The sequence below is a fragment of the Megascapheus bottae genome, chromosome 17 (genome assembly GCF_031878675.1).
Source record: "Megascapheus bottae isolate mThoBot1 chromosome 17, mThoBot2.hap1, whole genome shotgun sequence".
Classification (NCBI taxonomy): domain Eukaryota; kingdom Metazoa; phylum Chordata; class Mammalia; order Rodentia; family Geomyidae; genus Megascapheus; species Megascapheus bottae.
Genome location: NC_143525.1, coordinates 20,334,957 through 20,361,461, shown reverse-complemented (window position 1 = coordinate 20,361,461; position 26,505 = coordinate 20,334,957). Strand labels below are relative to the sequence as shown.

The following is a 26,505-nucleotide window of genomic DNA, read 5'->3' as shown; positions in this document are numbered from 1 at the left end:
TCAAAGGGTAGGGGGCAAGACGGGTTTGAGCTCAGTCTGTGCTTGCTCTACTGCTGAGCCACTTATTCAACATAGAATTAATTTTTTTGAATCAGTAAAATGTTGCATTGCATTTCTGGATAGTTTCTCATAATTTGGTTAAGCCACTCATAGAATTTTTAGAAACTTAAAAGCAAAAGAAGGAAGACAGCAAACATTGTGAGAAGATTTCCACCTGCCTTGATAGTAGCCTTGCTGTGACTTACAAATGCTGTATCTAACCAACAGCTCTTTTGCTTTTAGAGCCCAGAGGCTCATCAGGACTTGTAAACAGCAGACACAAGAGCTATGATCACTCAAGGTAATGACCTTGTGCAGTCTCTTCTTCAGAAGCAGGTGGATATCCTAGCATTGCTTCTGCTCAAAGAACCTCTCACAGCATGTGCCTGTCTTCTGAGAGCCTTAATCCCTACCTGTTCTTTTTGTGTGTGTGCACAATTCAGGGCCTACACACCCTATAAGCTTTCTTACCCCCTTCCCCCTTTAAGGCTAGAACTCTACCACTTGAACCACAGCCTCACTTCCGGATTTCAGTGCTTAATTGGACATGTCTCAACACTTACCTGGGTTGTCTTTTTCAAACCATAATCCTCAGATCTCAGCCTCCTGAGTAGCTAGAAGTAAAGGCATGAGCCACCAGTGCCCACCTTCTTACTTGTTCCTATTTCTATTCAAGCTTTTGAGAAATACTTGGCAGAGGCATAAAGCCTCTGTTTAAGAGTATTCATAGTCCAGGGCTTGGGAATGTGGCTTATTGGTAGAGTGCTTGCCTAACATGCATGAAGCTCTGGGTTTGATTCCTCAGTACCACATTAACAGAAAAAGCTAGAAGTAGTGCTATAGCTCAAGTAGTACAGTGCTAGTCTTGAGCAAAAGAAGCTCAGGGACAGTACCTAGGCCCTGAGTTCAAGCCGCAGAGCTGCCCCCACCCCAAAAAAAAATAGCAACAGAAAAGTTTTCAGGGGGTCTGGGAGTTTGGCCTAGTGGTTAAAGTGCTTGCCTAGCATGCACAAAGACCCGGGTTCGATTCCTTGGTACCACGTACATACAAAAAAAAAAAAAGCCGGAAGTGGTGCTGAGGCTCAAGTGGTAGAGCTCTAATCTTGAGAAAGTCTAAGGACAGTGCTCAGGCCCTGAGCTCAAGCCCAGGACTGGCAAAAAAAAAAGAAAAAGTTTTCAGGGCAGGAGTTTGGCCTGGTGATAGTGCTTGCCTAACCTGCACGAAGACATACATAGAAAAAGCCAGAAGCAGTGCTGTGGCTCAAGTGGTAGAGTTCTAGCCTTGAGAAAGCCAAGGACAGTGCTCAGGCCCTTAGTACAAGCCCCAAGACTGGCAAAAACAACAACAACAACAACAAAAAAAAAACAGTTTTCAAAAAAAACAGGCATGGGAGCTGGAAGTTTGGCCTAATGATAGACTATTTGCATAGCATGCATGAAGATCCAGATTCGATTCCTCAGTACCACATACATAGAAAAATCTAGAAGTGGTTCTGTGGCTCAAGTGGTAGAGTTCTAGCCTTAAGAAAGCTCAAGGACAGTGCTCAGGCCCTGAGTTCAAGCCAGGACTGGCAAAAAAAAAAGGTGCGGGGGGGGGGGGCATGGTGGCTCACATCTGTAATCCTAGCTACTCAGGAAGCTGAGATCTGAGGAGCTTCGTTCAAAGCCAGCCTGGGCACTAAAAACCATGAGACTCTTATCTCCAGTTAACCTCTAGAAAACTAGAAGTAGCACTGAAGCTTAAAGGGTGATAGCCTTGAGCTGAAGAGTTCAGGGACGGTGCCCAGGCCCAGAATCCAAGCCCCACAACTGGGAAAAAAAGAGAAAAAAAAATACCCTAAAATTCATCCTACCAGAAGGAAAGAAAGTCAAACTTAGTATACATCTTATCCTTCGTTCTTCATTTTCTTTTTTTTTTTTTTTTTTTTTTTTTTTGCCAATCCTGGGACTTCAACTCAAGGCCTGGCTGGGCACTGTCCTTTGGACTTTCTCAAAGCTAGAGCTCTACCACTTAAGCCTCAGCACCACTTCTGGCTTTTTCTATGTATGTCATACCAAGAAATCAAGCCTGAGTGTTAATGTATGCTAGGCAAGCACTCTACCACTAGGCCAAACTCCCGGCCCCCTTACTCGTTTTTTTCTTAGATATCCCTGCTTCTGTACTCTGTCATCTCAGAGCAATATACAGAAAAAAAAAAAATCCCATTTCCTTTGCCAGGTGTTTTGTCAGGGAGCAGATGGTCTGTCAATACCCCAGTGTGCCCATGACGACATTAATTTCCAAACTTGAACTAAAAGCTGGCATGATAATCAGAGTAGTGCATTTCCTGAAATGCTCATATCACCAGCAGAGCTGAGCAACATGTGAAACCAAGATTTATAACTAAAAAACAGATGTGATTTTCACATCTGACTTTTTCCTCAAGCCGATCTTTTTTTTTTTTTTTTTTTTTGGCACCTAAACGATCTTGTAAGAAGGCAATGGTTTGTCTCATATAGGGAGATAATTTGGTTTTCCTCTACAGACACCAGCATGGGAGCATTGCCGGAGGACTGGTGAAGGGGGCTTTGTCTGTCGCTGCTACTGCATACAAGGCCCTATTTTCTGGGCCACCAGTCACTGCACAAGTAAGTGTGTTTTATTGTACTAAAACTCAAATCACACGTGAAAACGATGTCATCTGTGTAGGTGAGCCACATGGCTCTGTGGAAAAGGCACAGGCACTTGTATTTGGTTATCATGTAATGTATAAAAGAGTTACTGCAGATATGGTATTACATGATAAATAAAACACTGGCTTCTACCCAAAGACTATATGAGATAAGTAAGACTGATATTGACACTATTGAGAGTTTTAAAGATCAGAGAAAGGAGGACCCTATAAGCAAGACAAAAGTAAGATGAAAACAAAAAGCAAGTTTTCTACTGGAACTTAGGGAGTTATAACAAGCTTTTAACACTAACCGTGTTAGGTGCTACTGAGAAGTGTGAGCAGGTGGTAAGAAATTTGAGAGTGTATGCATGCCACACTTTCTAATTGCTGGGTAAGGAAAAAGATGACAAAAGCTGTGATCAGTGAGACTTGAGGTTAGCATAGCATAAAAGCAAAAAACATAAACAGTAAAGATGAGCAAGGGAAAGGATTTCTGAATTTGTGAGAAAAAGAAAAAACACAAAGCAAAGTACCTATGAATCGATTGAATCTGAAAAAGAAGATGAATAATCTAATAAGAAAAAAATAAAGGAAAATACCGAGATTGCTCTGTTATATATTTTTCTCATTTTATATATCTTCTCAAACAACCTTGTAAAGCAGGAGGAATAATAGGAGATTGAGGCTGGGTGCCAGCAATCTTAGCTACTTAGGAGGCTGAGATCTGAAGACTATAGTTTGAAGCCAACACAGGCAAGTAAATCTGTGAGACTTAACTCCACAATCAACAAAAAGCTGGATGTGGAACTCTGGTTCCGAGTAGTACAGCATTAGCCTTGAGCCAAAAAAGCTCAAAAAAATCGCCCAGATCCCCGAGCTCAAACTCTAGGGTTAGTGTGTATGCACACGCATACACACTTGAGATTGAAACTCTGTACATAGTAAACTATTGGTAGAACTAGGATTTGAGGGGCTGGGAGTTTGGCCTAGTGGTTAAAGTGCTTGCCTAGCATGCATGAAGACCCAGGTTCGATTCCTTGGTACCACATACATACAAAAAAGCCGGAAGTGGTGCTGAGGCTCAAGTGGTAGAGCTCTAGCCTTGAGAAAGTCCAAGGACAGTGCTCAGGCCCTGAGCTCAAGCCCAGGACTGGCAAAAAAAAAAAAAGAACTAGGATTTGAGCCTATTTCTCTCTCCTTCCACAGTCAATCATATTTCTGTGTGCACACACACACATACATATGCTGGTCCTGAAGATTAAACTCAGGGACTGGGTGTTGTCCCTGAGATTTTTTATTCTACCACTTGAGCAACAGCTCTACTTCTGGCTTTTTGGGTGGTTAATTGGACTTAACAGTCTCACAGACTTCTATGCTTGGGCTGGCTTTGAACTACAATGCTTAGATTTCAGCCTCCTAAGTATCTAGGATTACAGATATGAACCACTGGCGCACAACTACTTTAATGTTCACAAGGTCTCAAAGGTTTGTTTGCATCTAATCTAGAAAGACTACTAGGGGGTTGAGAGTTTTGCCTAGTGATAGAGTGCTTGCCTAGCGTGCACAAAGACCGGGGTTTGATTCCTCAGTACCATATATATAGAAAAAGCCAGAGCGGTGCTGTGGCTCAAATGGCAGAGTGCTAACCTTGAGCAAAAAGTGTCCCAGGACAGTGCCCAGGCCTTGAGTTCAAGTCCCAGGACTGGCCAAAAAAAAAAAAAGACTAGTATGTATGACAAGCCTAAAGATTTGTAAAAACAGAACTGAGCACCAATGGCTCAGGCTTGTAATCCTGGCTGTTCAGGAAGCTGAGATCTGAGGATCAAGGTTCAAAGCCATTGTAGAAGCCATGCACAGTGGCTCAGCACCTGTAATCCTAACTACTCAGGAGGCTAAAATCTCAGGATCATGGTTCAAAGCCAGCCTGACACTAAAGTCCATGAGACTCTTATCTCCAATTAATCACAAGAAAACTGTAAGTGGTCCTGTAGCTCAAGGGGTAGGGTGGAAGCCTTGAGTTGAAGAGTTCAAGGACTGGGCCCAGGCCCAGAGTTGAAGCCCCACAACTGATCAAAAAAAGAGAAGAGAGAGAGAGAGAAAGAAAGCCAACCTAGACAGGTAAGTCTGTGAGGCTTTTACCTACAATTAACCCTCCCTCTCCCAAAAGAGAGAGAGAATATGAGAGAGAACATGTCATGACCCAAAGTGGTAGACTGCTAGCTTCGAGCACAAAATCTCAGCACTCCAAACCCTGAGTTCAAGTACCCAGTTAAGCAAAAGCAAAAGAACAAGATAAATCTTTCCTAAAATGTCTTCCTGTCTTTGCCCAGCCAATAGTTTCTGAAGACCAGACAGCAGCTCTGATGTCCCATCTCTTTGAAATGGGATTCTGTGACAGGCAACTGAATCTGAGACTGCTGAAGAAACACAATTACAACATCCTGCAAGTTGTGACAGAACTCCTTCAGATCAACGATAATGACTGGTATAGCCAACGCTACTAAGGAGTGACCTTGCATTAAATAACTGCCTGCTGCTTAGAGATGATTTCTACTTGTCATTGGGGGATGGGGTAGAGGCCCTTGATTATTTTTTAATCTGATGAATCTATATAGAACCCATCATTGAATTGTCAAGACAATATGTTATAACTTTTTTTGTTGAGCAAATCAAAGACCACAACTTAAATTTTCACTTTAGGGATTGGGTGACTAATAGGAAGACAGTTTTTCAATTGATATGAATAAAACTCCTTTCTCAGTGCACTGAAGAGTGTAACTAACTTCCTATAGGACCATTTTTTTCCCCCGCTTGTATTGAAGTTGAGGATTTTTCGTTGGTTCATGTGGATGTTTTTAATGGGATGTCTGTTAAATGTCAGGTTTTGTTTTTTAAAGAAAGTAACCTTGGAAGTTGTTTTTAAGAATTCTCATAATTTCTGTAACTGACCCCAATCCTCATAGGCATATGGCATTGAAAAGACACCAAGAGCAAGACAAAAACTTTTGCCACTTTCACTTTCTCGAGAAGTCATTTTCCTGCAAGATTTTGTAAGGGCACCTTGTTTTCTAGAGACCTCATTGGTGCATCTCAGTATCTACCTTTCAAGAATCTCAAAAGTATGGAACAGTATGTACCTGTTGAGCAGTTTCTTGTAGTAATTTTGCATATATTTTCTTTTATTTAAGGACAAAAACTTTAGGTAGTATGAAATATTTTGCCGATCTTATAAAGAGAAAACGTATTACATAAAGGGAAAGAGGAATTTAACAGTTACCTGTTTCCTAAATGTTGGGGCAGAACTTATTTTGCGGTAGAGTCGGGGAAATAGAAACCAGAAAGGCAGGCAGGCTCCTATGTTAATGTTCAGAAGTGTGGCACAAGATATGCTGTTGATTTATTGAATAGAATTCCATTTGGAGAGATGTCTAGCCCTAGAACAGTAAGTGTGGCTGCTGTATGGAAAACTTGGATGGGGCAAACTTAGAGGAAAGTTTGAATTAACAGCCCTAGAGAATTGAGTAGAAGGAGCCTGCTTCTTATGGACCCGGTTGCTTCTGTTTACAGAAAGAGAGGTTTCGGCTCATTCGTGAGGAAAAAGGTAACAGAAAATTAAATTTATTCATGAAAGTGGCTTTCAGAAAAGGAAAAAAAAAATCAAAACTCCAGCTGGAAGGGAAAAGATAGTTAAAATAGTATTATTTAACCCAGTCGGTATTTATAATGAATGGCGATTTTAATTAGTCATATTATGTTTATTGCAGTATAAATCTCGAATGCTACTTAAATAAACCAGAATTCAGACTGCAAGCCCATCAGGCTGTTCATTATTTCAGAGGGTTTTGTTTTTTTATTTTTTTGGTCGGGGCTTCTGCGGAGCCAGGGTGTGGCTAACTGGGTTGATTTCAGTGGGGCCCTGTTTAGACCATCTGTGTCGTCCTCTCCCCGCAGAACCTGTACTTAACCACTTAAAGAATGGTGAAATAAAAGCCCTCTGAAACCCCTATCTGGACTTGGGGGAGCAGGGTGTGTGGGGCTCGGGGGCGGGGGCGGGGCCGGGGCCTGGCAGGGCGGGGCCGGGGCCTGGCGGGGCGGGGGCGGGGCGGGGCGGGGCGGGGGCGGGGCCGCCCGAGGACTGTGTCAAAGCTCCCTCCCGCCTGCTGCCGCGCTTCGGTTCCGTCCACCCGCGAGCAGCCGTTTCTGACGCCTGGAGGAAGGCAGTCCTGCCACCGCTCTCTTCCTTTCCCTTTCGGAGGTAAGAGCCAGGGCTTGTTTTGGGCTTCTCCTTCCAACAGTGGCACACGCCGGTATCCAACGCCAGCTTCTGTGTTTGCCGGAGTTTGAAGTCCCATGCACACTGGCTGTCGGGACTCCCCAACTAGAGCGGGAAGCAGCTGGGTCCTCCCGGGAAGCTCGGGTCCCCACCCCGCTGCGACGCCGCCGCTAGCCACTGTCCCTGAACTCTGCTATAGGGGGCTGATTGCTCCTCCACCTCCCATCTCCATCCTTACATTTCACTAGAGGCCCTTCTCCCAGAAGTCAAACTTGGCTTGCAGCTCAGAGGAGCCAGGCATCCCAGACCAGAGCCTGGAGAGGCCCCCTTTAGTTTAACCCAGAGAGATCAGTGTACTTCTGCCCGCCTCATTCTGCCACCACTTGGGTCGTTTGGGTCACTTTTGTGCAGATTTACTTGTTTCTAGTGAAGGACAGACCTGGACATGACCATGCCACACGCAGGCCTTTTTCTATAGTCTTTCCTCTCAGGAAAACGGGGTCTTCAGCCCTACCTGTGGTGTGTAGCTTCCTTTTTAAAACAAATTCTACCTTCCTATTATCTCAGTACCACCCCGGGCCAGGAACCAAAGCCTCCACACCAGTGTCCAGAACTCAAGCATTTCTGCCCTGGTGTTCTAAGAGATCTCTTTAGTCACCAGATTGGGGATAAGAGGCCTTCTGAATCTGCCCTCTTTCCTGGCCCAGCCCACCTTCCTTCCTTTAAAGGAATGTCAGCTCAGCAACTTTCCCAGAAAAAGTTACTGGTGAATTTACTTATGGAAATCCCCTAAAGTGAAATGACTTCTGCTTTTCTCTTTCACAGTGCATTTTATCTTAATAATGAAAGGACTTGAAAATGCATTAAGATTTCATATCTGATCTTGTGTGTCACACCCCAGGTCTTGACTTTCAGTTTGCTAACATTATTGTACAGCTTCTTGCAAATATATATTTTGCCAGTCCTGGGGCTTGAACTCAGGACTTGACACTGTCCCTGAGCTTCTTTTGTTCAAGATTAGTTCTCTGTCATTTGAGCCACAGCACCACTTCTGGCTTTTTCTATGTATGTAGTACCGAGAGATTGAACCTAGAGCTTTGTATGTACTGGGTAAGCACGCTACCACTAGGCCACACTCCCAGCCTTCTTGCAAATCTTGACAAGTTAAAACCAGAATTATTAATGGTGGCCAATCCCTATAATCCTAGATACTCAGGACCCTGAAATCTGAGGATTGCCAGCATGAACAAGAAAGGCCATGAGACTTAACTCCAATAAATTACCAAAAAAAGCCAGAAATGAATGGCTGGGAATGTGGCTTAGTGGTAGAATGCTTGCCTAGAATGCATGATGCCCTAGGTTTGATTCCTTAATACCAAATACAAAGAAAAAGCCAGAAGTGCCTGGTGCAGTGGCTCAGACCTGTAATCCTAGCAACTCAGGAGGGTAAGCTCTAAAGATCAAAGTTCAAAGCCAACCCAGGCACAAAGGACCTGAGACTCTCTCCTATTAACCTCTAGAAAATAGGAAGTGGGGCTTGGCTCAGGGGTAGGACAGTAGCCTTGAGCTGTAGAGCTCAGGAACAAAGCCCAGGCCCAGGGTATGGCAGTAGCCTTGAGCTGAAGAGCTCAGGGACAGCGCCCAGGCTGAGTTCAAGCCCTAGGACCCACTAAAAAAAAAAAAAAAAAAAAAAAAAAGGAAGTAGCACTGTGGCTCAAGTAGTAGAGTGATAGCCTTGAGCAAAAAATCCTCAGGGACAGTGCCCAGGCCCTGAGTTCAAGCCTTAGAACTTTTTTTTTTCTAGTCCTGGGCTTGGCTCAGGGCCTGAGCACTGTCCTTGGATTTTCTCAAGGCTAGAGCTCTACCACTTGAGCCTCAACACCACTTCTGACTTTTTTCTGTGTATGTAGTACTGAAGAATCGAACCCAGGTCTTTGTGCATGCTAGGCAAGCACTCTACCGCTAGGCCAAACTCCCAGCCTGCCTTAGAACTTCTTTTAAAAAAAAAGGTTGGAGGGGGGGCTGGGAGTTTGGCCTAGTGGTAGAATATTTGCCTAGCATTCACGAAGACCGGGGTTCAATTCCTCAGTAAGTACCACATACACAGAAAAACAAAAAAAGCCAGAAATGGTGCTATGGCTCAAGTGGTAGAGCTCTAGTCTTGAGAAAGCCCAAGGACAGTGCTCAGGCCCTGAGCCCAAGCCCAGGAATGGCCCAAAAAAAAAAAAAAAAAAAGCCAGCCAGGCACATTGGCTCATGCCTGTAATCCTATCTACTCAGGAAGCTGAGATCTGAGGATCACGAATCAAAGCCAGCCCAGGCACTAAAGAACGTGAGACTTATTTCCAATTAACCACTAGAAAACTGGGAGTACAGCTGTGGATTCAGAGGTAGGGTAGTAGCCTTGAGCTGAAGAGCTCAGGGACCGTGCCCAGGCCCAGAGTCCAAGACACATGACACCACCAGGCCCAGAGTCCAAGACACATGACACCATCATTCCCACTCTTCCCCCCCCACCCCCCACCCTACCCCCCCACCCCCCACCTGAGGGGGAAAAAAAAAAGCCAGAAGTGGAGCTTGTGGCTCCATTAACCTTGAACACAAAAGCCCAGGGATAGTACCTAGGACCTGAGTTCAGGCCCTTGGACTGGTACAAAATAAACAGCATTGAAGGAAAAGACACAGTACAGAAGGAAAATGTAGGGGCTGGGGGTTTGGCCTAGTGGTAGAGTGCTTGCCTAACATTCACCAAAACCTGGATTTGATTCCTCGGTACCACATACATAGAAAAAGCCAGAAGTGGTGCTGTGGCTCAAGTGGTAGAGTACTAGCCTTGAGAAAGCCCAAGGACTGTGCTCAGGCCCTAAGTTCAAGCCCCAGGACTGGAAAAAAAAAAAAAAAGAAATGTACTCATTACTTGATTTTGATTTGTAATCCCTGTGTATATCACCTTTAGAACAAGAAAATTTACATAAACAGACTTCTATGTGGCATCAATGCTAATAAAGTTAGCACTGAACTTTGTTCTTTTTGGTGGTGGTGGTGGTGGTGGTGGTGGTCATAGGACTTGAACTCTGAACGTGGGTGCTGCCACTGAGCTCTTCAGCTCAAGGCCAGCACTCTATGACTTTGAGCCATAGTGTCACTTCAGGTTTCCTGCTGGTCAACTGGAGATGAGTCTCATGGAGTTTAGTGCCCACACTGGCTTTGACCCATGAGTAGCTAAAATTTCAGGCATGAGTAACCACCTCGTGACTACTGAACATTGTTCTTATCAATGAAAAATTCCTGTCTCTCAACAGATGGGTGGGTCATTTTCCCAGCTGGACTCTCAGCAGGAAGATGAGATCAGCACTGTACTGCCCAAGAACCCAGCCATTGATAGCAAGGCTATCAGCTACTCAAGAAGGGATGGCAGCAAGACACTTACTTCCTATACGCCTAATGAACGGACAGCTGGTACCAGCTTTGTGACTTGTCCTACCTGCCAAGGCAGTGGGGAGATCCCCCGAGGTGAGTCACCTGAGACTGCATGGCCTAAATCCAGAAAGAGATATTGTCCTGTTTTAGCACCTCCTGGAATAGTTGAGTCTGCTTCCAGTTTGTGATCTCCCAGTAAAAGACTGGTCAAGAAGATTCTAACAGTGACAGCACTCCCTGAGGGGCTGGGAGTTTGGCCTAGAGATAAAGTGCATGCCTAGCATGCACCAAGACCCAGGTTCGATTCCTCCGCACCACATACATAGAAAAAATCCAAGTGTGGTGCTGAGGCTCAAGTGGTAGAGTTCTAGCTTTGAGAAAATCCAAGGACAGTGCTCAGGCCCTAAGCTTAAACCCAGGACTGGCAAAAAAAAAAAAAAAAAAAAAAAAGGACTCTCTGAAAACACATATACATGTGTACACATTTATTCCCCATCCCTTCAAGGGAAAATGCCTAGACACTCTGCTCCTCAAACAACACTGTTTTAGGATTCAAGAAGTTACAATTCAATTACCTCTTCAAATATGCTAGGGGTGTCTGATGTAGTATGGACTTTCATAGATTCTTCAAACTTGGTCATAGAAATCTCATTTCTATTTTAGTCCTTTAAAGCTACCAACTCCAGCAGCACAGCGCAGTATTCCCAGACTTGCTGGAGGGTGGAAGTAGCATGCTTCCATATGGAGAGGTACTTCTGTGAGACCAGCACAAGAAACATTTGCCATGGACACTTGGTCCTCTTCTCACCCTCTTTCTCTCAACAGAACTGGAGAAGCAGCTGGTGGCTCTCATCCCCTATGGGGACAAGAGGCTGAAACCCAGGCACACGTGAGCCACAAATCCTTCATCTCCACAGAATATCATCCTTGGGGGTCATGTCACTTGTGTGTATGCTGTGTTTGCATCCTTTCAAATTTCTTTCTACAAAACGCTTGAGCTTTGCTGGTTTCAAACATAATAAGCTCATTGCTTCTAAGGATTTTCCTGGTTTATGAGTGATAGTGTTGTTTGGAATAGTGGCATGTACAATACTTATAATCCCAGCACTTGGGGAGCAGAGGCAGGAGGATTGGGTTTGAGGCCAGCCTAGTGAGACCATGTCTCAAACATCCTCTTTTTTTTTTTTTTTTTTTTGTCAGACATGGGGCTTGAACTCTGGGCCTGGGCTCTGTCCCTAAGCTCTTCAACTCAAGGCTACCACCCTACCTCTGGGCCTGGGCATTGTTCCTGAGCTCTTCAGCTCAAGGTTACAAGCCTACCTCTGGAGCCACAGTGCCACTTCCAATTTTCTAGTGGTTAATTAGAGATAAGTGTCTCACGGACTTTAGTGCCCTGTCTGGCTTTGAACCTGGCTTTGAACTGTGATCCTCAGATCTCAGCCTCCTGAGTAGCTAGGATTATAGGGGTGAACTACCACACCTGGCTTTTTTTAAGTTCTGGGACTTGAACACAGGGCCTGGGGACTGTTCTTGAGCTTTCTCCCAGCTAGCACTCTACCTTTGAGCCACAGTGCCACTTCCTGTTTTCTGGTGGCTAATTGGAGATTAAAGTCTTACAGGCCAGGCACTGGTGGCTCACACCTGTAATCCTAGCTACTCAGGAAGCTGAGCTCCGAGATCATGATTTGAAGCCAGCCCATAGAGTCTATGAGACTCTTATCTCTAACTAGCAAGAAGCCTGAAGTGGAGGTGTGACTCCAGCGGAAGGGCTCCAGACTTCAGCAAGCAAGAGTGAGAGGCCCTGAGTTCAAGCCCCATAGGAAGGAAGGAAGAAAGGGATAAATGTAGATATGCATATATCACATATATTGTATGCATATATTGAGACATCACATTATACCATACAAACATGTACAATTTTTTGTTAAGCAAAAATAAAATAGATGCCGGGTACCAGTGGCTCTAATCCTAACTACTCAAGAGGCTGAGATCTGAGGATCACATTTCAAAGCCATGAGACTCTCATCTCCTGTTGACCCCCAGAAAATCAGAAGTGGAGCTGTAGCTCAAAGTGATAGAGGTGTAGCCTTGAGCTGAAGAGCTCAGGGACTGCTCCCAGGCCCACAATACAAGCCCCACAACTGACAAAAAATAAATTATGAGAACTTTTTTAAAAAGGCAGCACCAAACAAACTTTCTCTTTAGGTCACTTAATAACCTTCCCAGACCATCACCACTTCCAAAAAGCATGGCTCCCTCTCCAAAACCTCCCAGGACAGAACACATGGCCCTGGCTGCAGTTATTTCGGGGAAATTATTTTTCCTAAGCATGTCCCTTATTATGACAGTTTAGAACAGCTTGGTTTCTTCTGTTGCCCTGACCTGGCCTGATGACTAATATCAACCTCCTCACATTTAATTTCCCACTCACTCCCCTTACCATTCAGCTGCTGTTCTCCATCTGGATGGAAGCAACCTGTCAGCCTTTCTGACAGTGAACCTTTCTTTCCACTGGGCCCTGTGGCTCATGCCTGTAATCCTAGCTACTCAGGAGGCTGAAATCTGAGGATCATGGTTCAAAGTGAACTGGGGGACTAAAGTCTCTGAAACTTTTATCTCTGATTAACCACCACAAAACTGGAAGTGATGAGGTTGTTCCAGTGGTAAAGTGGTAGCCTTGAGCTAAAGAGCTCAGGGACAGCGCCCAGGCCCAGAATTCAAGCCCCAAGACTGAATAAAAAAACATACAAACAAAAACTTTCTTTCCCTGTTCATGTAGGGTATGCTTTCTTACCCTATCCATTCAGCCTGGGCTACAAAATCCCAGAGACTCTTATCTCCAATTAAACATTAAAAAGAAAAATAGTCTGGGAGCATAGCCTAGTGCTAGAGTGCTTGCCTAGCATGCACAAAGCCTGGATTTGATTCCTTGATACCACATACATAGAAAAAGCCAGAAGTGGTGCTGTGGCTCCAGTGGCAGAACACTAGCCTTGAGCAAACAGTGTCCAAGGACAGTGCCCAGACCCTGAGTTCAAGCCTCAGGACTGGAATGGCAAAAAAAATTACTGGAAGTGGCTCCGTGGCTCCAAGTGTAGAGCCCTACCTAGCCCTAAAAGCTAGGCTCAGGCCAGGAGTTTGGCCTAGTGGTTAAAGTGCTTGCCTAGCATGCATGAAGACCCGGGTTCGATTCCTCGGTACCACATACATAGAAAAAAGCCGGAAGTGGTGCTGAGGCTCAAGTGGTAGAGCTCTAGCCTTGAGAAAGTCCAAGGACAGTGCTCAGGCCCTGAGCTCAAGCCCAGGACTGGCAAAAAAAAAAAAAAAAGCTGGGCTCAGTGCCCAGTCCTCGAGTCCAGTCCCCAGTACCAGCATAAATAATATATATATATATATATACATATCTTCATGCTTTCCCACAGGAAGTTCTTTGTGTTCCTAGCTGTGCTCATTTGCCTGGTGACCTCCTCCTTCATCATCTTTTTCCTGTTTCCTCGATCTGTTGCTGTGGAGCCTGCAGGCCTCAACTCCTCCATGGTAGCTTTTGATGAGGAAAATATCCAAATCAACGTGACGGTGGGTTCCCTGGTTCCCTAGTTCCCTGTGGCATTTGTTCAGTGTTACAGATTTTATCAGTACTGGGGCTTGAACTCGAGGCCTGGGCACTGTTCCCTTAGCTTTTTCAGTCAAGGATAGTGCTCTACCACTTGAGCCACAGCACCACTCCCAGTTTTCTTGTGGTTAATTGGAGGTAAGAGTCTCAAGGGCTCTTCTCTCACTCTTTATCTTTCTCTTCTCTTCTCCCCTCTTTTGCTCTTCTCTTCCTGCAAATCTCAAGGACTTTCCTACCAGGGGTGGCTTCAAACCATGATCCTCAGATCTCAGCCTCCTGAGTAGCTAGGATTACAGGCATGAGCCAACAGTGCTTGTCCTGCAAGATTCTAATCTCCAATTAGTCACCAGAAAACAGGAAATGGCACTGTGATTCAAAGTGGTAGAATGCTAGCCTTGAGCAAAATAGCTTAGAAACAGCACCCAGTCCCTGGTTAAACCCCTAGGACCAGAATAATAACATGCCTGTAATCCTAGCTACTCAGGAGGCTGAGATCTGAGGATCATGGTTCAAAGTCAGCCTGGCACGAAAGGCTCTTATCTTGAATTAACCACTAGAAAAGGGGAAATAGGGCTGTGACTCTAGTGGTAAGTCAATAGCCTTGAGCTGAAGACCTCAGGGACAGGGCCCTGGCCCAAGAGTTCAAGCCCCATGACCCACAAAAAAAAAAAAAAGAAAAAAGAAAAAAAGTTAAACCAAATAAATAAAATGAAGCCTTCAGACAGCTTCCTTCTACTAAGCACTCTGCAGTTGAAGCCTGCAGATGGAAATGAGACTGGAGAGAGTCAAGATTCACCAAATGTTTGGCTTTACCCAGTGTAGACAACCTTCACTTTTCCCTTTCCTTGTCTTCATTTTCAGAATGTCTTGAATATCTCCAACACTAACTACTACCCTATCACTGTGACCCAGCTGACCATCGAGGTTCTGCACCTGTCCCTTGTGGTCGGGCAGGTCTCCCACAGCCTCTTCCTGCATGTCGGCCCTTTAGCCAGTGAGCAAGTAGGTAACGGCCTTCTTCTTGGTCAGATCTGTCCCAGGGTGTGTGTGGATATGTGGTGATGGAGAGAGGATGTGGCAAGGGACAGGGGGAAGTGACAGCAGAACCCCTGAGGGGTTAGGTAGGACTAATCCTGTGTCCACTTGGTTGACAGGTATTTTACACAGTCGCCAGCACGATTAAGGATGAAAGCACACAGTAAGTACCCATTCATCAATTCCCCGACTCTACTTAATATCCACCAGGTTTCCTGGTTGTCTAGCAAGCTCTGCAACCAGTGTTTAGCCTGCTGCCTTCTGGGCAGAACTACAATGTGCAAGGACAACACTGTCCATAGCCCCATCTCCACCTGTTGAATGATGACTGGAAAAAGAATAGGCTGAAATGTGAATCTTTTTTTTTTTTTGCCAGTCCTGGGCTTAGGCTCAGGGCTTGAGCACTGTCCTTGGACTTTCTCAAGGCTAGCACTCTACCACTTGAGCCTCAGCACCACTTCCAGCTTTTTGCTATGTATGTGGAGTACCGAGGAATCGAACCTGGGTCTTCGTGCATGCTAGGCAAGCACTCTACCACTAGGCCAAACTCCCAGCCCCTGAAATGTGAATCTTTTTAAAATTTAATTTCATTGTCAAGGTGATGGACAGAGGGATTACCGTTACATATTAAGGTAGTGAGTACATTTCTTGTCAAACATTGTTATGCCGCCCCCCCCCCCCATTTTGCTCCCTATTCTATTATTACTCTTTACAGTATCTCACCTTGGGCTCTTTGGCCTGGATCATTGAAGGAGAGAAGTGTCATGTTTTCTACTGAAGGAGGGTCTAGAGGTGGGTGGATGATAGTGCAGCCTGGTAACCAGCACCTTACCTTAGAGGAAGAGGGAAGGCATAGGTGTGAAAGCATGGGAGGCAAGGAAACTGAGTCCTGTTGGTCTTCTTTGGGATTTCTGGCCGGCTATTTATAGTGTGAAATGTACCTCCATAGTTCTCTTGTTCTCTCTCTCAGCAAAATCTGTACCTGGCTGAAAATCAAAGTCCACCATGTGCTTTTACGTATACAGTAAGTAGAGGGTAGAGCTGCAACATCCTCCCACTTCTCATTTCCTCATCTCTGGTCTGTCATATGGGGGAGAAAAGTTCACTGAAGCCAACTACACTTTTTTTTTGGTGCCAGTACTAGGAGTTTAACTCAGGGCCTGGGTACTATGCATTAGCTTTTTCATTCAAGGCTGGTACTATATACCACTCCAGCCATACCTCCACTTCTGGCTTGTTTGCTGGCTAATTGGAAATAAGAATCTCACAAACTTTCTTGCCTGGGCTGGCTTCAAACTGTGATCCTCAGATTTCAGCCTCCTGAGTAGCTAGGATTACAGGCATGAGCCATCAGCACCCAGCTTAACTATGTGAATCTAATTGGTTCTGGGGAATAGCAAGACCAGGCCTTTCTGAAGGTCTCACCTGGTTGGATAGGTGTGAGAGTCCCAGGGCTGTCTGAAAACTACTGGCACTCATGAAGCAACAATCTCCAGGGCCTTTGCAGAGCAGGGAGGGGACCCTCCCCAAACCCCAGAATAGGACCAGAGCTGTCCTTTTCCTCCCAGATTTGACAACAAAGTATGCTTCCTCTCCAGGGGCTTGCTGACCTGCTCCTACCTGTGCCATTCAGAGCAGCGGCTCTTCCAGAGCTATGAATATGTGGACTGCCGAGAAAACTCATCAGTGCCCATCTACTGATCCCTCACACATTCAAACTGCCTGCTGCCCTGGGACTCCAGGTACCTGCAAGCCTGGTCTGCAACTCTGTCAACTTGTGGTATCCAAGGAAAGACTTTGCCAAAGGCAAAGTCCAGCTTTATTGTGACTGTGCCGTGCACCCCTACCCCCTCCCCCCCCCCCCCCCGCAAACACACACATACCCTTAGCACAAGTTGCTTTCTATAATGTTAACATACCTTGCACACCCATTTAATCCTCTTGATTCTATGAATTATTTCCTGGGCCAGCATCAGATCTGCCCTTGGTCTGTTTGAAGGAAAATCTGACCTCACATTATCTTGTGACTGGGTATGCTGGTTTCCCAGCACCATCTGACTTCTTCCCTTTTCATGTTTTTCACCCAGTAATAGGAAACTGACTTTGAGAACATCCAGTGTTGTGTTGCTCTGCTTCAGCCAGGTGACAAAATGATGGCATTGGCCCTTCTGTCTGGTAACATCACAGTAAGATTAGTCAAAGCCCTCCGTTTCCCAGTTTTTGACTGGGTCCCTGGAAGGCATCAATTCTCCATCCAAAGCCCCTCTTCTCTAAAGATGGTGTTTCTAAGCCAGGCCCTGGTAGCTCACACCTGTAAACCTAGCTACTCAGGAGACTGAGATCTGAGGATTGCAGTTCAAAGCCAGCCAGGGCAGGAAAGTCCAGGAGACTCTTATCTCCAAATAACTACAAGAAAATTGGGAATGACACGGTAGCTCAAAGTGGTAAAACACTAGCCTTGAGCAAGAAGAACTCTGGGATAGCAGCCTGGCCCTGGGTTCAAGCCCCATAACCAACAAAACAAAACAAAAAAAATGTTACTATTGTCATCACTAAAGGATGTCAAGTACAAGGGAAAGGCAACAAGGTCCACACAGGATGAGTCAAAGGCAGTTTTTTTGTTTGTTTTTTCCTATCATAGGATTTGAACTCAGGGCCTAGTATTAGGTAGGCCAGTAATCTTATCACTTTAGCCATGCCTCTAGCCTAAAGGCACTTGTTTTAAAAGATGTTTATTGGGCTGGAAATGTAGCTTATTGGTAGAATGCTTGCTTAGCATGCTTGCAGCCCAGTACCACATAAACAGATAAAGCCACAAAAGAAGCTCAGGGATAGGGCTCAAGCCCTGAGTTCAAACCCCAGGACTGGCAATAAAATAAAAGTTGTTTATTAATGGAGAATTTTTAAGCCCCGCAACTCATCCCCTTGTGAGTAGACACAGACAAATGAAGCCATTATCCAGTCAAAGTTGCAGGCCTCAGTTCTGTGGACTCCCAGCTCAGCACCTTCTGCTCCCAGAAGCCCCCCCTCCACTCTCTTTAGGGTTTGACATGGAGGAGCAGCCCATCCACCAGGCTGAAACCAAACCTCACATAACTCCCGGCTTCCCATTGGGCTCCAGGTGAAGGGAACTTCTGTCCTTCAGATGAGAGACACAATCAGATGGTGAAAGGTGAATTTTGAAGTAAGGTGGATGGAGAAGGATATCATAATAGAAATGGATAACTAGTTGGGCTGCTAGGAGGAGGAATGAATCTGTATTTTCTCTCTCTCTTTCTTCTTTTTTTTTTTTTGGCCAGTCTTGGGCTTTAGCTCAGGGCCAGAGCACTGTCCTTGGACTTTCTCAAGGTTAGAGCTCTACCACTTGAGCCTCAGCACCACTTCCAGCTTTTTTCTATGCATGCGGTACAAGGAATTGAACCTGGGTCTTCATGCATGCTAGGCAAACACTCTACCACTAGGCCAAACTCCTGCCCCTGTATTTTAAAGTTTCATACCATGGAACTTAGAAACAAGTAGTAGTAGCTGGGCACAGGTGACTCATACCTGAATTCCAAGCTACTCAGGAGACTAAAATCAGAGGATTATGGTTCAAAGCCAGGCCAATCAAAAAGTCCTATAGATTCTTCTTCCTGGGGCTTGAACTCAGGTTCTGGGCTCTGTCCCTGAACCTCTCTGTGCTCAAGGCTAATGCTCTAGCACTTGGGCCATAGCTCCACTTCCAGCCTCTTGTTTATGTGGTACTGAGGACTGGAACCCAGGGCTTCATGCATGCTAGGCAAGCACTCTACCACTAATCCAGGACCTGAGACTCTTATGTCCAATTAGCCTCTAGAAAACAGGAAATGGGGCTTGGCTCAAGGATAGAGCAGTAGCCTTGAAATGAAGAGCTCAAAGAGAGTGTTCAAGCCAGTCCAAGCCAGCTGAGTTCCAGCTCCAAGACACCCCTCCCCCCAAAACAAAACAAAACAACAACAAAAAAAAAAACTAACCTTGAGACTCTTATCTCCAATTAATCACTAGAAAACGGGAAGTGGGCCTGTGGCTGTAGAGGTAGGCTGGTAGCCTTGAGCTGAAAAGCTCAGAGACAGCATCCAGGACCAGAGTTCAAGCCCCATGAACCCCCCTACAAAAAAAAAAAAAAAAGAAGAAGAAAAAGTGTCCAAGAACAGTGCCCAGGCCCAGCATTGGCAAAAAAGAAAAAAGAAAAAGAAAGAAACAAGGTAATGCCAGCGAAGCACAGACGCTGAGGTGGTAGGGAGACAAGCTGTGACTGCTGTGTATAAATCACTGAACATAAAAGATATATTTCCAATCTCTTAGCAGTGTTTAAGAATAAAAGGCTCCATGTTTCTTAGTGTCCCAGACTTAATCAAGGGTTCTGACAATGTGTCCTGCTTTTCTAGCTGAGAGACGACTCATCTATAAGCTGTCTTCCGATCTTTAATATTCCTGGTCTGTGCCCTTTCCCTCACCCCACCTCAGAGGCGCCTCTCAGGACACATCCTAGGTTGTACTGAGACAGAAATCTTTCATCCAGACCCAAAGATTATGCTCCCTGGGCTACAATTAAATGTCCCATTGATCCCTCAGACCTGGAGTGTAAAGAGAGACTGAGGTAACATTTCTCAGGATCCCCAGAGTTTGGACTTCACTGAAGCCTGATAACTAGAGTTCCTCAGCTCTCTCCCCTCTTTCTTTCACCTTAGGCTTTTGATATCCCCTGGCTAAATGAAAAGGCTGATTGATACCTGGAAAGAGAGGCCTGAGGATTTTTATTTTTTACTTTTTTTGTGCCAGTCCTGGGGTTGAACTCAGGGCCCGGGCACTATCCCTGAGCTTTTTGCTGATGACTCATGCACTACTGCTAGAACCACAGCTCCATTTCTGACTTTTTTTTTCCCCTTTTGGGGATTAGTTGAAGAGTCTCACAGACTTTCCACCTTAATCCACAGATGTCAGCCTCCTGAATAGCTTGGATTATAGACATGAGCCACCTCACCTGAAGATTTTATATTATTTTTTTTTATTTTTATTTTTGCCAGACCCGGGGCTTTAACTCAGGGCTTGAGCACTGTCCTTGGACTTTTTTGCTCAAGGCTAGCTCTCTGTCAGTTGAGCCATAGTGCCACTTCTGGCTTTTTCTGTGTGTGTGGTACCAAGGAATCGAACCCAGGGCTTCGTGCAAACTAGGCAAGCACTCTGCTACTAGCCACACTCCTGGCCACCTGAGGATTTTAATAGGCAACACTCTTTCCCCTTCCCAGGGCCAAGTGTCCCATGCCTGAGCCTGCAACTCCCTTTTAAGTTCTCACTCATTTTCCTTTCATATAAACCATCTAACATCTGGATAGCCGTTAGGGGCCAGGTCTTACAAGTGAGTCTCAGGCCTGATTTAGTATGGTGTAGTTCTTTGTCCCTTAGGCTATGTCTCAGAGGAGCAAAGACCCATGGATTAATCAATATATCTGACTTAGCCTAGCACTCATAGCTCACACCTAAGTTACTTAAGAGGCTGACATCTGAGGATCAAAGTCCAAAGCCAGCCTAGACCGACAAACCCCAGAGACCCTTATCTCCAACTACCCACTAAAAAAACTGGAAATGTAGCTGTGGCTCAAATAGCAGAATACCAGAAGTAAGTGAAAAAGCTAACAAAGCAGGGGGCTTTGAGTTATCTAACACACACACACACACACACACACACACACACACACACACAAATAAATAATAAACCTGACCTAACAATGAGCTTACAGACCTATTATTACTGAATAAGGACCAACAGAAATAGAAGGAAGAGATGCAGACTTAGAGGTAAGGCAAGTATAACATGGAATTAGCCAGGTGCTGGTATCTCATACCTGTAATTCTAGCTACTCAGAAGGCTGAGATATGAGGATCATAGTACAGCCCAAACACAAAAGTCTAAGAGGCTTTATCTCCAATTAATCAGAAAAAAAAATAATAATACCTAGGTCCAAGAGTGTGGCCTAGTGATAGAGTGCTTTTTTAGCATGCAGGAAGCCCTGGGTTCTATTTCTCAGTACCACATAGACAGGAAAAGCCAAAAGTGATGCTGTGGCTCAAATGGTAGAACACTAGCCTTAAGAAAGCCCAAGGACAGTGCCCAGGCCCTGAGTTCAAGCCCCAGGATTGGGGGGAGGGGATTAGAATATAGGTGTTAAGTGTTGTAAGAGAAAAAAGAATGAGAGCATGGGCCCTGAGTTCAAACCCCAGTGCCAGCAAAAAAAGAAAAAGAAGAAAAAGAAGCATGGAATTGCCTTCCACTCTCTACATCACCCTTATAGGTCCTCCTGCCCCACCCTCATCTCAGTCTGCAAGCTGACTGGTCTCCTGGCGCCTTCCAGAGATCACATTAAGCTCCCAGCTAGCCTCATCTTGTAGCATGGACTGCTTCTGGAGTGGAGATATTGCTGGGTGCTGAGAAGGTACAATTGTGAATCATTATTCTGGTGAAGGCATGGGAGTCATGAAGTCTATCTCTATATTACCATTGTTGGACGTAATTAGTTGACTGAAAAAGAAGAGAGATGGGAAAGGAAAACAAGTTAGTAGCTACTGGGCCTGCTGGTTTTAGAATATTTTAAGCCTTTTGAGGCTAAGGAATAAAAATGAACTGTACTGCCAGCGCTGGTGGCTCACACCTGTAATACTAGCTACTCAGGCAGCTGAGATCAGAGGATCCTGGTTCAAAACCAGTCTGGGCACAAAAGTACCCATGAGACTCTTATCTCCAATTAACTACTACAAAACCAGAAGTGGCACTGTGGCTCAAGCAATAGCTGAAGAGCTCAGGGATAAGGCCCAGGCCCAAAGTTCAAGACCCATGACTGACCAAAAAAAGAACTATACACCATATCCTGGGAGTTTACACCTGTGATTCTAGCTACTCTGAGGGCTGAGATCTGAGGATCATGTCTGAAGCCATCCCAGGCAGAAAAATCTATGAAACTTTTATCTCCAATTAATTGCCACAAAGCTGAAAATGGAACTGTGGCTCCAGTGGTAGAAAGCTCACCTTAAGCAAAAAAGCTCAGGGACAGTGCCCATACTCTAAATTCAAGCCACAGGAATGGAATAACAACAAATCAAGTGAATTATAGCAGTCCCTTCCTCATCTTAAACTGATTATTTATTATTTTTCTGATAATGATAATAAATGACTGTTTCTAGGTGTTTTTTGTTTGTTGTTGTTTTGGGTTTTTTTGACAGTCCTGGGACTGGCACTCAGGGCCTGAACACTGCCCTTGGGCTTTCTCAAGGCTAGCCCTCTACCACTTGAGCCCCACCACCACTTCCAGATTTTTCCATGTATGTGATACTGAGTCAAACCCGGTCTTCATGCATGCTAGACAAGCATTCTACCACTAAGCCAAACTCCCAGCCCCTCTGGATGTTTTTTAAAATATACCCAACCAGACCTTAAAACATCCCCTTTATTAATCCGTCTTTTCATTTATGTTCAGTCTTTTCTTCTTTTTATTTTCTCTTTTTTTTTTTTTTGACAGCCCTGGGGCTTGAACTCAGGGCCTGAGCACTGTCCTTGAGCTTTCCACAATGCTAAAGCTCTGCCACTTAAGTCACAGTACCATTTCTGGCTTTTTCTATGTATGTGGTACCAAGGAATCAAACCTGGCCTTTGTACATGCTAGGCAAGCACTCTACCATTAGGCTAAACTCCCAGCTCTATGTTTAGCCTTAGCAACAGATTCTACCCCATTTGTGTGTGTGTATGTGTGTGTTTGTGTGTGTGTGTGTGCCTGGGTGCTATCCCTGAGCTCTTTCAGCTCAAGGCTACTGCCCTACCCCTGAGCCACAGCGCCACTTCTGGTTTTCTCATTGTTAATTGGTGATAAGAGTCTCACAGACTTCAGTGCTTGGGCTGGCTTTGATCCACAATCCTCAGATCTCAGCCTTCTGAGTAGCTAGGATGACAGACATGAGCCACTGGCACCTAGCCTCGGATTTTTTTTTTTTTTTGTCAGTTTGTGGGGCTTGAAGTCTGGGCCTGGGTGTTCTCCCTGAGCTCTTTAGTTCAAAGCTACTACCCTATCCCTTGAGCCATAGGGCCACTTCTGATTTTTCTAGTGGTTAATTATAGATTAGAGTCTACAGACTTTAGTGCCCTGGCTGGCTTCGAACCTTGATCCTCAGCTCTCAGCCTCCTAAATAGCTAGGATTATAGGCATGAGCCATCACGCCTGGCCCAGATATTTTTATGAGGCTAAGGTATGGAGTTCATGGAAGCATGTCTCCACCCTTCCCTTAGGGATGAGACACAGAGTTCCAAAGCTTAATAACTGGAAAAAAAAAGTGAAATAATTTTGGGCCCCATTCTTGCTAAGAATTCCTGTAGATCACACACACACACACACACACACACACACACACACACACACACACACACACACACACACAGTCCAGATGTTCATCCAGACAGAGTCTGTCCATCTTTCAAGCTCTGTTTGTCTCACCGTGAATCGTCTGTTTTTGGTGGAGCTAGGTTGGCACAGGTTCATGAGGTCTGATGAGAGAACAAAGCACAAGTCACTCATCTGAACACAGCAAGGGTTAGCCGCTTTACCCTAAGTCTGGGAACCTAGAGGCAGGGCCATGCCCCCTCTCTGGGGCAAGACACCGACTGAATCCACCCTGAAGATTCTCAACACAGAAACCAAGCTGAAGATTTCTGTTCCAGACTTAAAAGGGTTCCATTAGATTCTTTTTTTTTTTTTTTGACAGTCCTGGGGTTTGAACTCAGGGCCTAAGCACTGTCCTTGGGCTTTTTTTCTCAAGGTTAGAGCTCTACCACTTGAGCCACAGCACCACTTCTGGCTTTTTTCTATGTATGTGGTACCCAGGTCTTGCTGCATGCTAGGTAAGCACTCTCACCACTCAGCCAAACTCCTGGCTCTATTAGATTCTTACTTCCTTTGCTCCCCTCACCCTTGAGAGGGGCTGACACCTCTTAGCCCCCAATGCAGAAGTTGGCAGGCTTCTTTACAGTCTTAGACTGGGGTACAACCCCACCCACAGGCAGTGACCACCCAGGAAGAAAAGGCTGAGTGTGAAGGATCCAGTGGTAGAAGGCCCATAGGAATACTGGGCTGTCGGGATGGGAACAAGGGTCCTCTTTCTGCAACACTGAACTTCCCAGGCACCCCACTTACCAGGGTCTGGAAAGATGGTTGTCTCATCTCTGTTCACACAATAGGATAGCTGTCCTGTTGGATGGACCTCTAATGACTCCTGCTGGGGTCCTTGCGTTTGGTAATCCTTTTGGAGATTGTATTTGAAGGTGCTCTGAACAGAAGGGTCTGGCCCATGTTGTTCTGATGGATGAGATGGTGGTGGCTGTACCTGGGGCTGTGACAGTGGCTGTTGTACGGGTAACTTTGGCTGTGTCGGTGGCTGCTGTGGTTGCAAAAGTGGTGGCCAAGTTTCCTTGTGGTGATATGGCTGAGATGTTTTCTCAGGATGCAGTTCCTTTTTCTGGTACCTCCTTGGTTCCTGATAAGAAACCCCCCCCACCCCTGAAAATGACGTCCTCACTCAGTCACCCACCCATCTGCCAGCAAAACTTCAAGCAGCAGGGAAAGCAATTTTCAGTGCTGAAGGGTAATTAATTATTCCTTGCAAATGTTTTGAAATAGCACCCCTGCCCATTGGAAGCATGAGCTGGCCAGCTGTTGGTGGCTCAGCCTGTAATCCTAGCTACATCAGAAGCTAAGCTCTGAAGACCAGACTTTAGAAGCTAGCCCAGGCAGACAAGTCCAAGAGACTCTTATCTCCAGTTAATCATGAAAAAGCCAGAAGTAGAGCTGTGGCTCAAGTGGAAGCCTATCAGCCTTGAGCAAAAAGGCTAAGGGACAGAGCCTGGGCCCTGAGTTCAAGTTCCAGTATTGATGGCACCAAATACAAGAACTAAGACAAACACAGACAGTATGAGTCTGACTCCCTTTCCTGCTCCCTTCTTGTCCCGTGAGGGACTTGGGCCCTGTTAGGCACCTGCTCTTGTTGCTCTTGTAGCCGCCTCTTCTGGTCTAAAGCCATCTGTCGGCGCCGGGCCTCCCAGTGGTAGGCACTACCCATGATGGTAAAGTGGTAGGCCCCAGCTGAGAGTGAAAGCAGGCAGAAGTCAAGACATTATCTCTGCCCCAGCTCTCTGTAACCTTGAACCCCAGCCCCTTAAGTGCCTGTAGCCAGAACCACCTCACAATGTGGCCACTGCCAGGGCAACTGGGTGGGCCCATCTGCCTTGTTGAGGGGACACTGTTCTCCAGGCCCCGGGAGATGCCTATATGTCTGTAATGTGTCTTTCTCTCCAGGGTCCATCCAGCCTCAAGAGTCTCAGCAGGCCTCGGGGATAATTTTGCAATGAAAGTCCTCTTGGTTTTTCTTTCCGAATTGGGTCTGCCACAATTCCCAGGAGGCTTCTAGCAGTACTGGCTGACCTCTCCCTCCCCCCAAGATCTCTAGAATGACCATTCCCTCAGATCTCCATCTTTTCCTCCCTCACTCATATCCCCACCCCATAAATGTTTGTGTGGAGTCAAGACAGAAGAAAATGCAAAGCCCAGCTAAGCATCACTGGGGACATAGTGCACAACACCCCTTTAATCACAGAACAGTTTTCAGTTAATTCTAGAGCAGGTCATTTTTGGGGTCATTGTAGTAGATGCAGCTTGGGCTTTGATGTCAAAAAGACTGAAGTTCAATCCAGTTACCTGCTAGCTATGGAACCTGGGTGGGCCACTCTATCCTGGATATATCCATGTAAAGCTTACTTAGAAAGTATGTTACTCGGCACTGGTAGTTTATGCATGTAATCTTTGTCCATAGCCAGGCAAGAAGGGAGCAGGAAAGCTAGACACTGATCACTGAGGATCACAGTTTAAACCAGCCATGGCAGAAAAGCCTATAAGATTCTTATCTCCAACAAACCACTAAGAAAGTTGGAATTGTCACTATAGCTCAGGTGGCAGAACACTAGTCTTGAGCATAAAAACTTAAGAACAGTCCCTAAGACCTGACTTCAAGCCCCAGGACTGGCATGCAAATAGAGAGAAAGATTAGCAAGTTGTCATCCTAGCTACTCAGAAGGTTGAGATTTGAGAATTATGGTCCAAAGCCAGCCTGGGGATGGCAAAACTGGTTAAGTTTTATCTCTAATTAACCAGCAAACAGCTCAAGTGGTAGAGTACCAACCTTGAGCACCTAGGCCTTGAGTTCAAGTCCCAGTATCAGTACACACACACACGCACGCACACACACACACGTACGCACACACTGCAGTTTAGAGCCTGTTTCAGCACTGCCACGGCTCACGCCGAGTAGGTGGAGTCCACCAATCCTGGTCCGCCTCAGAGGGGCGGGGCATGCAAATGAGAGGCGGAGCTACGAGCGAGGCACGCGGGACCGCGGGGTCGGTCAGGAAAGGTTCTGGT

The 26,505-nt window shown here is 45.6% G+C and overlaps 3 protein-coding genes across 6 annotated transcripts in view; 2 read left to right on the top strand and 1 right to left on the bottom strand.

Annotated features, from left to right (window-relative positions):
• The window catches only part of Nbr1 (NBR1 autophagy cargo receptor), a 33,922-nt gene extending 27,223 nt beyond the window's left edge, over positions 1-6,699 (top strand). For both annotated transcript variants that reach the window (XM_090350185.1, XM_090350184.1), the window contains 3 exons: positions 283-340; positions 2,565-2,667; positions 5,024-6,699. In XM_090350185.1, the coding sequence (XP_090206311.1) occupies positions 283-340; positions 2,565-2,667; positions 5,024-5,197 (335 nt within the window). In that variant the 3' untranslated portion in view covers positions 5,198-6,699. The remainder of the gene's footprint in view (positions 1-282; positions 341-2,564; positions 2,668-5,023) is intronic.
• Positions 6,700-6,862: 163 nt separating this feature from the next.
• On the top strand, positions 6,863-17,923 carry Tmem106a (transmembrane protein 106A). Of its 2 annotated transcripts, XM_090350179.1 has the most exons (8): positions 6,863-6,948; positions 10,269-10,479; positions 11,212-11,275; positions 13,809-13,962; positions 14,861-15,001; positions 15,154-15,197; positions 16,005-16,058; positions 16,633-17,923. In XM_090350179.1, exons 2-8 carry the CDS (start codon positions 10,269-10,271, stop codon positions 16,733-16,735), a joined length of 771 nt encoding a protein of 256 aa, XP_090206305.1. In that variant the 5' UTR covers positions 6,863-6,948; the 3' UTR covers positions 16,736-17,923. The 2 variants fall into 2 exon arrangements, with proteins under 2 accessions (XP_090206305.1, XP_090206306.1); XM_090350180.1 differs by lacking the exon at positions 11,212-11,275 and having other exon boundaries at positions 13,829-13,962.
• Positions 15,719-25,231, bottom strand: Ccdc200 (coiled-coil domain containing 200). Of its 2 annotated transcripts, none has more exons than XM_090350181.1 (4): positions 25,067-25,231; positions 24,229-24,568; positions 23,533-23,582; positions 15,719-15,866 (listed from the first exon to the last, which is right to left on the bottom strand). In XM_090350181.1, the coding sequence occupies exons 1-4, from the start codon at positions 25,148-25,150 to the stop codon at positions 15,744-15,746; spliced, it is 597 nt and encodes a 198-aa protein (XP_090206307.1). In that variant the 5' UTR covers positions 25,151-25,231; the 3' UTR covers positions 15,719-15,743. The 2 variants fall into 2 exon arrangements, with proteins under 2 accessions (XP_090206307.1, XP_090206309.1); XM_090350183.1 differs by lacking the exon at positions 15,719-15,866 and adding an exon at positions 20,542-21,572.
• Between the last annotated feature and the right edge of the window lie 1,274 nt (positions 25,232-26,505).